This window comes from Rhinolophus hipposideros (genome assembly GCF_964194185.1).
Source record: "Rhinolophus hipposideros genome assembly, chromosome: 14".
In the NCBI taxonomy this organism is placed as follows: domain Eukaryota; kingdom Metazoa; phylum Chordata; class Mammalia; order Chiroptera; family Rhinolophidae; genus Rhinolophus; species Rhinolophus hipposideros.
Window position 1 is genome coordinate 5,519,030 of NC_138060.1, and position 13,388 is coordinate 5,532,417.

Consider the following 13,388-nt stretch of genomic DNA (forward strand, 5'->3'; position numbering starts at 1 on the left):
TCTTTTCTTCATATTTATACGATTATTCAAAGCTACTTCCCTCTCGTTGAGCGAATCACTCAAGGCCCACCTTTTCCTATAACCCCAAATGGTGGGTCTTCAAGTCTGTTACCTAAGTCTTCTCTAGATAAACATGTGTAATTATCTTCAGGGGCATCTAAAGAAGAGAAAAAGCTCAACTGTGCTTTGTGATGGATTTGTGATGGGTTCAGCAGGATTCTAAAGTAATTAAACTGTTGCAAGGATCATTTTCATACTGTATTTGTAACTTTAATATTTATTGATACATATTATTATTTCTCTCTGAGCCCCACCTCTGGGAGAGATGTATTTAACTTAACAATGGGAAAGTGCAGTTTCACGTTCCATTTTTTTCTTGAGATGTGTTTGGTTTGGAATCATCTGAGTCCTTTTGGCAAAAACATGTTTGCTGAGTAGAAAGGTCCTTTTGCGGTAGGTCTGTGCATCGAAGGGGTGTGTCAAGTGTATTAGTAAGTGTCTGTTGCATTTTGGTATGTTGTGTTATATTGGAAAGACATTTGCCCTCTGCCTCCCATTAACGTTTTTACAAACCATCCTTGCAGGTTGTTCAGCACCATTTTCGGGTGTCCATCACACAAAGCCGGGGTTCAGCTCTTCACGCTGGCTTTCCACTGCTCTGTGAGCTGGGCAGCTTGCAGAACTCTTGGGAATGGATCATTCCCAATGTCCATTTTCATCCCTTGGTTAGTGAAATGGGAGAGTGAAGTTTTTGCATCATGAATGGTTTGGGAGCCTCTGTAGAATTTTGAATGCCATTGCTGTTGAGGGAATTTCTACTTTAGAACTAACTGTGTTCTCTTAACTAATATGTGGCTAGTTAATGAGTGCAGAACTCTTTACAAATACGGATGTGTGTGGCTGTCTCCCACCCGCCTGAAACTGCACATGTCATTGTAAAAAACATTATTTTGCTACAGGGAAATTGTATCATCTCAACATTAAAATGCTAATGGCTTCCTGTCTTTTTTGTTTTTTAAATAGGTCTTTCAAGCTAAGACAATTTTTTAGAACAGCAGAAATGGTTGGTCCTAGCTACAAATGGGAATTTGGAGTCACTCTGAAATACATCCTGAAATAATTGTGTTTGACTGGAACGAAATCATATGAAGTCTCCAAGGTAAAAATAATTTTAACACATACCTAGAGATGGTATCTTTATGAAGCATTAAGAATTTAGTAAAACAGAGTATCCTAGAGTTGACGATTTTTTAGAAAAGATTTCTTTTACACTGAGTTTTTGGGAATTTGGGGAATTTCAGTTTCAAAAATTTTAGCTCTCATCTTTGACATTATTTCAGTCTGTAAAGCAGTGTTTTGGCTACTCAGTAGGGTGAAAGGTGACATTTTTAAGATAAACCAGTTTTGTTTTACATTTGGACAAAAACATTCAATGTGGAGGAAACTGGTCTCATGGTTGATGTGGTAGGTCAGAAGTCCTTAAATTGGAGTTATGGGTTGTTGAATGAAATAAGGAACTATTGCTGAATAGCTGCCTCTCCTCCCCAAGCCTCAAGCATTTCTCCAGGGAATCGTAGCTATTGTTAAGTAAATACTTGTTCTAGGCCCTGGGACCTTACTGCTATTCACCCAGAACCTGGTACATGGAATTGTCCATGTGAGAAGATGACGGATCAGGGACCATCACCTGAGATTTGGCATGTCTGCCCTTGAGACTTTTGGAGTTTATTGTTGGGATTAAGCCAAAAAGACAGAACCTTTCTGATAATGTGGAGTAGAGACAATTGAATTCAGGGAAGTGGTGATGGGAGAATCCGAGAAGTAAAGCAGAAAATATAGAGGCAGCCCAGAGATTAGCAGAAGCAGGGAGCTGCTCCCATCCTGGGCCTTGTGGGATGAAGGAAGGAAGTAGTGTTTGCCAGCGCCGAGGGGAAGGGAACTTTAGCGGCAGCTGGAACCATAGTGGACCCTTCTGGTAGGACTGGCACCGTGGAGGAGAAATGGCCGACTCCATAGATCCTGCCCAAGACAGAGAAGGTGGGGAGCAATGCCACGGCCTTTCTCTTCCACCCTGCAGGCTCCAGTCAGCATCTCCCATTGCTTAACCTCAGCTGGGAGGCAGCTGATTCAGGAACCTGGGGAACGTATCCTACAGGATTCACCCAGGTGGAGGGCAAAGATGGAGCTGAGGGCAAAACAGGCCCATACTGGGGCAGGGTTCATATTTGAAACCTTTTCCCATGACGTTTTTATGAGCATGGCATGCGCTTTTTATACCTCAGAGGATGGGTCTCCTCTCTCTCTTTTAAAAATTGTTTTTCAATTACAGGTGACATACAACATAATATTAGTTTCAGGTGCACAACATAGTGATTAGACATTTATGTAACTTCTGCCATGATCACCCTGCAGATAGGTGTTCTCTTGAGGATGACTCCTAGAGCCTCAAGACTAAATTTTGCCTGTGCCATGGAATCTTCTATTTGAAGGTGGACAGTAGTGGATACTGTGACGCACTGCCAAGATTCCCCTTCAGGAATGAAAGATTTATTCTCTCAACTGTTGGGGGTATTGCAGAAGATGGCCTACAGCTTTTTCGAATTGTCCTCAATTCAAAGAGCCTCCTTGCCTAAGATGACCCCTCTTTTTAGGAGCAGCTCATATCCAGTGACTGATCAGCATGGAAGTGTAAAGGCTCGACTTTTCTGCCCAACTTGGTAGCACTGAGAAGGGGCATCTTCAACTCTCCATAGGGTTACCTGAGGCCCTTCCTCCCTCTAACCTGCCTTCTTTCCTCCCATTTCACAAGAGATGATCCCAAGAGTACCCCTTAATTACCCTCCTGCTCACCAATTTCCTCTCAAACTGGGCTTCGCTGGGAACCCAACCTTTGAGATTCAGATCATCTCAAATATATTCTCCAATTTTGGTAAAATACACCCAGACAAGTTTAGGAGATGCAGGAACTGACAGACTGATGGAAACTGACATTTACTTGTTTTGGTGGGAGAGATGATAGCTCACCCGAAAAACCTACTCTGATTTTGGAGATTCTGAATTGGATAGGATGTTGTGATTGGAGGCAAGCTGAGGAGCCAACCTGCTAAGTAGGACGAGTGTGTAAGGGGAATCCATGGGGGACAGGGCTAAGCAGGATGAGTGTGTAAGGAGCTCCGTGGGGGACCGAAGTAAGAAGCCGGTAGGAGACCTGGGCACCTGGACACTGGATTAAGGACAGGAAGGTGGACTGAGGACCAGATTGAGTCAGGCTGTTTTAATAAGGAGAGAACAATTTCCCTTGAGGTTCTCGGAAACGTTGCTGACGTCTCAGAGAGTGGATGGTGGACACATGGATTGGGCCGGGAGACCTCTCTGGGGAATGCCAGCTAAAGGGAAGGAGAGCAGGGCAGTGCTCTGTGCCTTTGGACACCATTTTCTGCAGGGCCCATTTTCAGTGACAGAAATCTTGAGATTGACCTGTGTCTATAAACAGGGAAGCCAAATGTATGGGTTGAATATCCAGTTGGATCTTTGTAAACCAAACATATGGAGAAACTTGGGTGAATGGCTTGATACCCATGTTTGGTAGACAGAATTCTAAGGTGGCCTGCAAAGTTTGTACCCTCTGGTGAACATGTCCTGTGTCAGCTCCTCCCCTAGAGTCTGGCACATTTGTGACTGTGATGGAGTCCACTCCTGTAATTAGGTTATGGTTATATGGCAGTGATGAAGCCATTTTGTAGATGGAATTAGGGTCCCAAATAAATCCATGTTGAGTTAATTACAAGGGAGATTTATCACCTAATGAGATGAGCCCTACCGAGGCACTGCGCCTTTCCTGGAAGAGGAGAGTCAGACTGCAGGGCCTGTGGAGGGGCCACGTGGCCGAATCTGAATGCAGCCTCTAGGAGCTGAGAGCTGCTCCTGGGATGCAGCCAGAACACAGAAACCTCGGTGATACAGGCCCAAGGAAATGTGTTTGGCCAACATCAGGGGCTGCTCAGAAGCTGTCCTTCTCCAGTTGAGCTATCAGAGGACACACCCAGATGGCACCTTGATTTCAGCCCTGTAAGTCCCTGAGCAGAGGACCCAGCTAGAATTTGCCAGACTCCTGACTTACGGAAACTGAGATCCTATATTCACATTGTTTTAAACTGCTAAGTTTGGCAGTTTATTTGTTGTACAGCTATAGAAAACTATGCTCCATTTATCGGATTCCTTGAAATTTTCCCTTTTTGGGCCATTAATTGCTACTGGAAGCCAAGGTGCCTGATCCAGCCAGCAAATGTGTTGTGTTTGGTTTGCACTATGTTTTAAAACCAAAACAAATGGAATTAGTTGCCAACAAATAAATGTGCAGACTGCATATCAGAATCCAGCTTCTCCAGGAAAGTTATTGCTGGCTCCCCCGTGCTGACATTGTGCATTGTGGTAACCGGCTGGGTGGGAACCAAGCCCGAGACAGACAAGGCTCCCAATGCCTGCTGCTCAGCCAGCCTGCTCACTCACTCAGAGCTGTTTGAATGTTTGGCCCTTGGAAAGAGAGAGGAGCCTTTGTAACATTTAGATCAATAACTGATATTGGGGATAACAACTAGAATTTTAAAACATTGCACATGGGACAGAGTATCTGATTTGAAAATTCAGCACATGTCGTGTCCCACGCAACAAGGGCAGTGAGGAGGCGAGAAGGGGCGGTTTGGGTTAAGTTTTTAAGAAAGAAACAGAGACTTAATGCTGTTAAATCTCTCAGAAGGCCAGGGGTCTCTCAGTCTAAGAGGACTGGAGCCCTGAACAAAGCCGACTGGAGGCTTTTATTTATAAGTATACAAGGGAGTAGCAGTGTTTTTGGCACGGTTTGTGAGACTCACTTATCACGTTATAGAAACATCCCAAGCCAATTATTTTAACCTTCAAACAGCTGAAGCACAAGTTCCCATGATGTCTTACCTAAGGTCTGTACCTTCTCAGGGTCAAATCTCTCATATTGTAACAGCTCCGTAGAGATAAGTAGAGAGGACTGATCTTTGTTGTCCTCATGACTTTTCTCACAAACAGCTGTAAGGGAAAAGCCAGGGCGCGCAACAGACTTTCCCAGGCAGGGGGAAGGGGAGGCAAAGCCCCTTCTCTTATTTTTCTAAGGTAGCTCATTAGGGGTCCCCACTCGGTTCCGCCTGGCTTAGGTTGTATCTCCCGTGAGATATCTTACCCGTCTTTGGCTGCAAACCATCTTTTGGGGATCAGACAGAGAGACATAACGTGTAAACACAAGGATGGAACAGAGTCCCAGAAAGGCACAATCTCACAAACTCTTCTTTCCTTAAGAAAAGACATGGAGGGACAGTTGGCTAGGCTGTTGTGTGACTACAAGCACATATGAAATCTTGAATCTCCACGCTTTCCCTACTTAATAATCAGTTAATCAGTCCCCTCAATAGACAATGTAATTAAATAACAGCACCTCCAGCTCATGTAGGCTGCATGGTTTCTTTGCCGCCTCTAGTTGCTCCCAGGGTGTCAGTCTCTTGTGTGTGTGTTGAGGTGGAAGATGGGAGACGCACTTTGAGAAACCAAGCATGCAGGCCCTTCGGAGCATAGACCCGGTGTTTCTATGTCAGTTGAGAATGCTTCAGATTTTTCAGGTGAAGGAGAGAGAGAAGCCAACGCTTTGTATCCCTTTTAACACTGACTTCCTCAAAGATGATCTTAGAATCTTGCCATGGCCTGGCTGCTTCAAAGGTAGACTGAGTCTCAAATCGTGAGCAATATGACACCTTTTTAACACGATGTATTTGACTCAGTGTGTGTGTGTGTGTGTGTGTGTGTGTGTGTATGCGCGCACACCTGCACTTTGGTAGCTTGGTGGCAGTCTTCTCCCGGAGGACTGTGAGGTGGCCACTGGGTCCCCGAACCTCTGCTCTCCTTCCAACATGGAATCGGGGTTCTGGTAAAAGCCCTGCTGGGCTGGCAGCTATGGAGGCTGGACCCTTCCTTCCAGGACTTCCTCAGGGCTTTGTCTCCAGTGTTTCCCAAACATGATCATCTGCCATGAATTTATACATCTTGTATCTGTAAAAAGGGGGTCCTTGATCCACTGTAGTGGATTGTATTATCACAGGCACCATGAGACACATGCCAGGCAGAACCTACTATCACTGAAGTTTTCAGAGGCCATGCACCCTGGCTTTTGCTTGAAAAAGTTAATTTAAAAAATGAGCAAGCTAAAAAGTTAATCAAGTTCTAATTTCCCTATAATATCAAAAAGGGCAGAACATTAGAGGGAAAATGCATTTTTTATATTTTCATTTACTCTTTCTTTTTGGCATTTGTTTTAGAATAGATGGCACAACCACATTTATGAACTGAATTGTCTTTTATTTCTTTTTCTTTTAAATTAAATTAAAAATTTTTAAATTTAAAATTTTTAAATTAATTTTTTAAATTTTTTAAAATTTAAATTAAATTTACTGGGGTGACAATTGCTAGTAAAGTTACATAGATTTCAGGTGTATAATTCTGTAATACATCTTCTGAACCGAATTGGCTTTGAGCAACTGTTTTGATACTGTCCATCCACACGAAGCTAAGTTCATTTATTTTTCCAGTTTCATTGAGATGTAATTATCACATAGCACTGTGTATGCTTAAGGTGTACAACGTGTTCCTTTGGTGTCCATGAATTGGTGTCACCATGCGAGCTGCCACCTCCATCCCATCACACAGTTGCCATTTCTCAGCAACATTCAAGTATGTGAGGCTGTGTCTTTAGCTGTACTATCTTGCTGGATATTAGATCCCCAAAGTTGTTCATTTTATAACTGGAATTTTAATCCTCATACCTCCCTATTTCCCCCACCCCTCAACTCCTGCCATTTCTGTGGGTTTGTCTTTTTTAGATTCCACATATAAATGACATCATAGAGTATTTGTCTCTCTCTGTCTGACTTATTCCACTTAGTGTAATGCCCTCACGGTCCATCCATGGAAATCCACAAATGGCTGGATTTCCTTCTTTCTCATGGCTGAATATTATTCTGGCAGGTGTGTCTGTACATATACTCACGTATACATATACACGTGCTACGTCTTCTTTATCCATTCATCTGTGATGTCCATATGCAGTTAAGTGTATGTTACACTCCCCTGTACTTGCCTGTATTCCCACCCTGCTTTGAGCTATGAGGCCAATCTTCTAGGCTTTAATGTAGAGCAGGAAAAGGCTCTTGGGCTGGGTGTGAAAGTTTTTGTGGTTTCTTTCAGATGCAGAAACCTGTGTATTTTGTTTGAATCCAGCTCTCAGTGTGTAGCTTTTAAACTTCATGATGTAAAATAGTACACAACCCCCATGTTCTATCTGGACAACTCAGGTTCCACCCTAGGAATTCATAAATAGACTTCTCACCGAGAAGTTTGTTTTTCAAGTTAGTTTTTGTTTTTCAAGTTAGCAACATGTCTCACTGAGACATGTTGCTAACTTGAAAAACTCTTAATTATGAAAGGTGTTTATTGAAAATGGAGCTAATGCACAGTACACATAAGGTGTGATTGGTCTTCTGTTTCCTTGCGGGAAAGGAAGTCGAGCACCGAGCTCTTCCACCTCCCCTGGGTAGTGTTTGCCGAGAGGCTTCGCTCATCACTTGCTTCCTGCTGTCTCTTTCTCTGCAGGATGAGAGTCTCTGCTAACTCAGGATTGCTGTCACACTGGCTGTTGCAGGCCTGCCTGTTAATGGTGTGCTGTAAGCTGATGTCCGTCTCCAGTCAGCACCTCCGGGGACACGCAGGTAGGCCCTTTTAAGCTCATTATGCACCACTGAGCTCAATTACTAAAACCCTTTCAAACGTCAGAGTCCATATTTTAGACTCAGGTAATTGACAAGAACTTTTGATGGTGTGTAAACAACGAGAGGAAGCACGAAACACAGCAGGATAAAGCAGTTTAACAGTTTGGTACTGAAAGAGCATTGTTCTGGACATCCTATAAGGATGTTCTCCATGTTTTTCTTTTTCCTTTTGAACTTTCCTGAGTACACTTGCGTTTTTGTAGCGAGTTTTTTTTCAAGGAATTCAGAAAAGTAGCAGCACTTTATTAATTTTTTTAAGTACGTGAAATTCATCTTTATTATTTTAAATAATTCTTAGGGTTTATTTGTTTATTTTAATTATTTCTTTTTACTTTTGCAATTAGAGTTGACATTCAATATTATATTAGTTTCAGGTGTACAGCATAGTGGTTAGACATTGATATAACTTAGAAAGAGTTAGTCTACTACTCTCAATAAGTCTACTACCCACCAGGCACTATACATAGTTATTACAATATTATTGACCATATTCCCTATGCTGTACTTTACATTCCCATGACTATTTTGTAACCACCAATTTGTACTTCTTAATCCCTTTACCTTTACACCCAGCTCCCAACCCCCACCTCTCTGACAAATATCAGTTTGTTCTCAGTATCTATAGTGGTTTGTGTTTTGTTTGTTCATTTATTTTGTTTTTTAGATTCCACATCTAAGTGAAATCATATGGTATTTGTCTATCTCAGTCTGATATATTTTATTTAGCATAATACCCTCTAGGTCCATCCATGTTGTCACAAGTGGTAAGATTTAATTCTTTTTTATGACCAAGTAATATTCCACTATATCTATCTATCTATCTATCTATCTATCTATCTATCTATATCCCACCTCTTCTTTATACAGTCATCTATGGATGGACCCTTAGGCTGCTTCCATATCTTGGCTATTGTGAATAATGCTCCAACAGCACTTTGTTTGTATATATATGAATTCTGCCTTCAAAGGAAGCTGCAATATATATATATATATATAGCAATACTATATCCATATACACATATATGTGTATATATAGCAGCTTCCTTCGAAGGCAGAACATATTTATTAAAGTAACATTTACAGGGCTACAGTAAAGGGAGCTTTCAGATAATTTAAGACCCTTTTAAGATGTGTGGAGTAAAGATGATGAATCATTTAAAAAAGAAGAAAGAAAAAGAAGGAAGCGGTAACTCTTGCATGGACCCTAAAATGGAATGTTTCTAGTTTTAGAGAATCATGCTGATTTCTGGTGAGACCCATGTCTATACTCTGCTTATTTCTAAAGAAAGATTAAAATAATCAATAAAGCATGTGTGTGTGTGTGTGTGTGTGTGTGTGTGTATGTGTGTGTGTCTGTTTCTCTCTGCCTTTTCTTGTTATATTTATGTTTAAAGTGACACAGACATGGAAACTCCCCAGTGAATTATATTTTCCTGAATAATTTATATTTATCAGAAGACTTGTTGCCAAACAATTAATTTACTCTCTGCTTTGGTAATCTGAGGTGTGACAGTGCCAGGCATGCTTTGACTTTTTAGTGAAAGAGTGAAGCTGAACCATAAACCACGTATGTGCCAGAATTGTAAAGTCTCTCTCCAAAAGGTCTTGTATACGGAAAAGTGTGTTGGATATCCTGACCCTCAGACATACACAGGTCATACTTTCCACTCAGTTATTCTGATACTTTAAGGTTAAGGCATAATTTTAGACTTAAGATAATTTTTAAAATCTTTCATGACTCAATTTTGACTCCTCAAGTTTCAAGAAGGCAAGCAAAATAATAATTGAAATTTCAGTGAACTGGCATAAAATCCATACCATTTGCCCTGTAAGTCCCCCCAGTTAGTTGGTTATTGTATTGTGTATCTTTTGATGAGTTTGTTCTCCAGTGTCCTAGATAGGAATAGGGATAGGGAAGGGATAGGGATAGGGAAGCTTGGGACTGTCCCAAGGCATCATTAGCTTTGTCTGTTTAAGACACATCTCTTTTCTTGGGTGCCGGTGGAGAGTCAGGTTAGTAAACAGGCAAAGCATTTCAGTGGAGTGGGTTATCACCAGCCGATTTCCAGGTTTCTAGGAAGTAGGCTTCAGGGATTGTGTTGAAAAGTGATTAACACTTGAAGGAAATAAAGGACACGACTGAACCTTCAATTTTTATCTGAGTGGAAATCTTCGTTTCCTACCATAACACTTTGGATTTGGAAAAGGTTGAACTACAGGGATAAATATAAATTAAGGTTAGGATTATATACACCAGAAATGTGGGTAATATCTTCACTCGACAGCAGTTGGTATAAGAGATGTCTGAGCAAAACCTGGCTAAATCCTGCTAAATAAATGAAATTTTCACCCTAGAATTTCTAGATGATTTTATTTGGATTATCATCACGTATCCTCAGATGTTGGGTTTTTCTTTGGCTTTTGAGGGATTCTTCCTTCTTTCAGTTTTGGAATTTAAGTCCCTCCCATTCCCTCAGCTAAACAACTGACAAAGCAATCAAGATGGTTGCCTGCCTGCAGGGGGCTCTGTTCTCTCACTGAACCTGCTTGCTGCCTGGACAACTATATCTTCACAAAAGCATCGTTTGCCTAACAGCCAGGACCCCCAAAGCTGACCTCTGGCCTTCTGCAGGTAGTTTACCTGTTGAGAGTGAGGGCTCCTGAATGCTGCTATGAAGTCTTACTCCCTTACATGTTTCTTATGCTGTGTCCCTGGAATATAGTCGGTGCTAAATGAATATTTATTATTAGATGGTTAATTTTGTCCATTTGTCACTATGTGATCAATTATATAGTTTTCTGCTGGTGGTAAAATTCCAAATAATATAGGCAGGTGTGAAAGATATCCTCTTAACTTTTTGTTGACTATTGTATTAGTCAGTGTTCCTTAGAGAAACAGAATCAAAAAGAGATACGTACACCTCAATGATGTTGTGGGTTCAGTTCCAGACCACCAAAGTAAAGCAAACCTCACAATAAAGTGAGTCACACGAGTTTTTGGTTTCCCAGTGCACATGAAAGTTACTGTAATCTCCTAAGTGTGCAATAGCATTATGTCTAAAAAAACAATGTACAGACATGGGTTAAAAAATGCTTTATTGCTAAAAAATGCAAACTATCATCTGAGCCTTCAGCCAGTTGTAATCTTTTTACCATTGGATGGGTTTTGCCTCGATGTTCATGAAAACGCAGTATCTGCGAAGTGTAATAACACGAGGTGTGTGTGTGTGTGTGTGTGTGTGTGTGTGAAGAGATTTATTACAAGATATTGGCTCACACAACTGTGGAGGCTGGGAAGTCTCATGATCTGAAGCCTGCAAGCTGGAGACCCAGCAGAGCCAGCTTTTGTGGTTTGAAGGTCTAAGAGCCAGCGAGTCGAGTGGAGTCCAGTCTTAAGTCTGAAGGCCTGAGAACCAGGAAGTGCAGAGAAGATCAATGTCCCAGCTCCACAGTCAGTCAGAGAACAAAGGTCAGCCTTCTTCCACCTTTGAACCTGTTTAGGTCCTCAGTGGCTGGATGAGGCCAGGCACACTGGGGAGGGCTACTGCTTTTCTTAGTCCACGAATTCCAATGCTGATCTCTTCCAGAAACACCCTCCCAGACACACCCTGAAGTAACGTCTAAGCAGACGTTTGGGCACCCAGGGCCCACTCAGGCTGACACATAAAATTAACCATCACAACTGCCCTAGAAAAAAAGAATGTGCACACCCATAGGAGTGTACATGCATGCGTCAGTCACTGTGCCCTCTGCACCTTCATTTCCATCCCCGTTTAACAATAGAGGTTAGAGATTTTTTCACTTGAGCACTTATGGAGTCGTACACGCTCTAATACTGTGCCATCATCTGTTGTGTGCATGTGCCATCGGTTGTTTGTTCACTCCTAATTTTGGTGGACATTGAGCTTGTTACTAGTCTGTGCAAATATATATGTCTTGACTTCAGGTGAATTCTTAGTAGTGAAACTGAGTTAAATGGCATGTGAAAGTATTAGAGTAAGCTAAGTGCTGTAACAAATAGAGCAAAGATGCATAATGGCTCGAACGAAAGAACTTTCATTTTTTGCTCACGAGTGCTGGGTGGGTCAAAGATTGGCTGGATGATCCAGTGTTTTTGGAACCCACGTGGGTGGAAGCTCTCTCATTTTCAACCTGTGGCTTCTGTGGTTGTTCTGAACTGGTCGGCATTGCAGCCGGCTGGGAGGGGAGGTGGGCCAGGAGGGTGCACCTGGGAGGTGCTGCTGAGCCAGGCCTGCATGTTGTAGTGTCCTGCCATTGGCTGGAGCTCTGCCCATGGCCACTCCCCACTGCCTCGCAGCTGAGGGACACTAGCTGTAGACTCAGGAGAAGGGGAGAATGTGAATTTTGGTGAGTACCCTGCAGCCTCTGACATAGCACATTAACATTTTAATAGTGTCATAGGGGCTGGTTCCCCACATCCTTATCAACTCTGGGTGCTTTCAAGTTTTGGTTTTTTTACCAATATAGTAATGAAAACTGCTATCGGATTGTTTTGACTTGCATCTCTTTTCAACTAAAGACTCTTACTGTGCTGGTGGACTATTTGTTTATCTTTGAGCTCTTTAATCCTTCATTCATTTTCCCCTTGGCTCTCTCTATTGTTTACTTGTCAATTCACGACAGCTCTTTTTGAATGGAGGACAGTGGAGCGACTCTTCCCTTGTTCCTTCCTGCTGCTCCTCCCACCACTCCCATTCCAGTGAGGGTGTGTGTGTGTGTGTGCGTGTGCGTGTGCGTTTGTGTGTGTGTGTGTGCATGTGAGTGTGTGTGTGTGGTGCGGAGGAGTGGGGCTGTAAATTTCCTCTAATGACCTTCTGGAGAAGAAAGTCCAGGATCCTTGCATTGGCCAGGTAGTTTGCTTCCTAGCGTAGAGCTCAGCTGCTGGAAAACCCAAGGGTCAGAATCAGCTGGGGGCTGTGTATGGAGATGCTATGAAGTTCTCTCAGATTCACTCACCGAGCAGGTACCTAAGGAAGCTCGGAGGCAGGAACAAGCTGCAGCGCTCATGGCAGAGCCTGTGTGTGAGTGTCCAGAAGGGCTCCTGGGACTGTCCCAAGGGCTTATGCTTGGTGCTGGCCAATTACAGGAACAGTGGCACTAGGAAACCCTAGTTACAGGTTTATTGTATGCTTTTAATGGCTTGGTTGAGAAGAACGGCTTATTGAGGGTTGTGTATAAACAAGGAGATATTTTACAACCCACTTCTCTAAGATGGAGATGGAAGGGAAGAAGGTGGGACTCCCCTGAAGTTTTGGGAGATGGGTTATTAGGTGTGACTTTAAGTTTCATTTTTATTCAAACATTAAAAAACAATACAAAATGAAAAACCCACCTAGTCTCTCCACAGTCCCAGCCACCGCTGTCCTACCATCTGCACCCCTGGAGCATCGCTGCCCGTGTCCGGAGCGCTGAACGGGCTAAGAGAATTTTTCACTTCGTCTGCATGCCACTCAATTATGATTTTTAAAAATAAATCTAGAGTGAAATCATAGGAATGGTGGCAGCGGGGAGCACTTTTTGAGTTCT

General features: G+C 42.5%; 1 protein-coding gene across 3 annotated transcripts in view; it reads left to right on the top strand.

The window, feature by feature from the left end:
- Positions 1–13,388, top strand: part of TAFA4 (TAFA chemokine like family member 4) — a 187,850-nt gene that overhangs the window by 39,484 nt on the left and 134,978 nt on the right. For 2 of the 3 annotated variants that reach the window (XM_081071284.1, XM_081071286.1), the window contains exons 2-3: positions 1,024–1,159; positions 7,666–7,781. In XM_081071284.1, the coding sequence (XP_080927410.1) occupies positions 1,146–1,159; positions 7,666–7,781 (130 nt within the window). In that variant the 5' untranslated portion in view covers positions 1,024–1,145. The remainder of the gene's footprint in view (positions 1–1,023; positions 1,160–7,665; positions 7,782–13,388) is intronic. The other variant, XM_081071285.1, reaches the window with a different exon arrangement.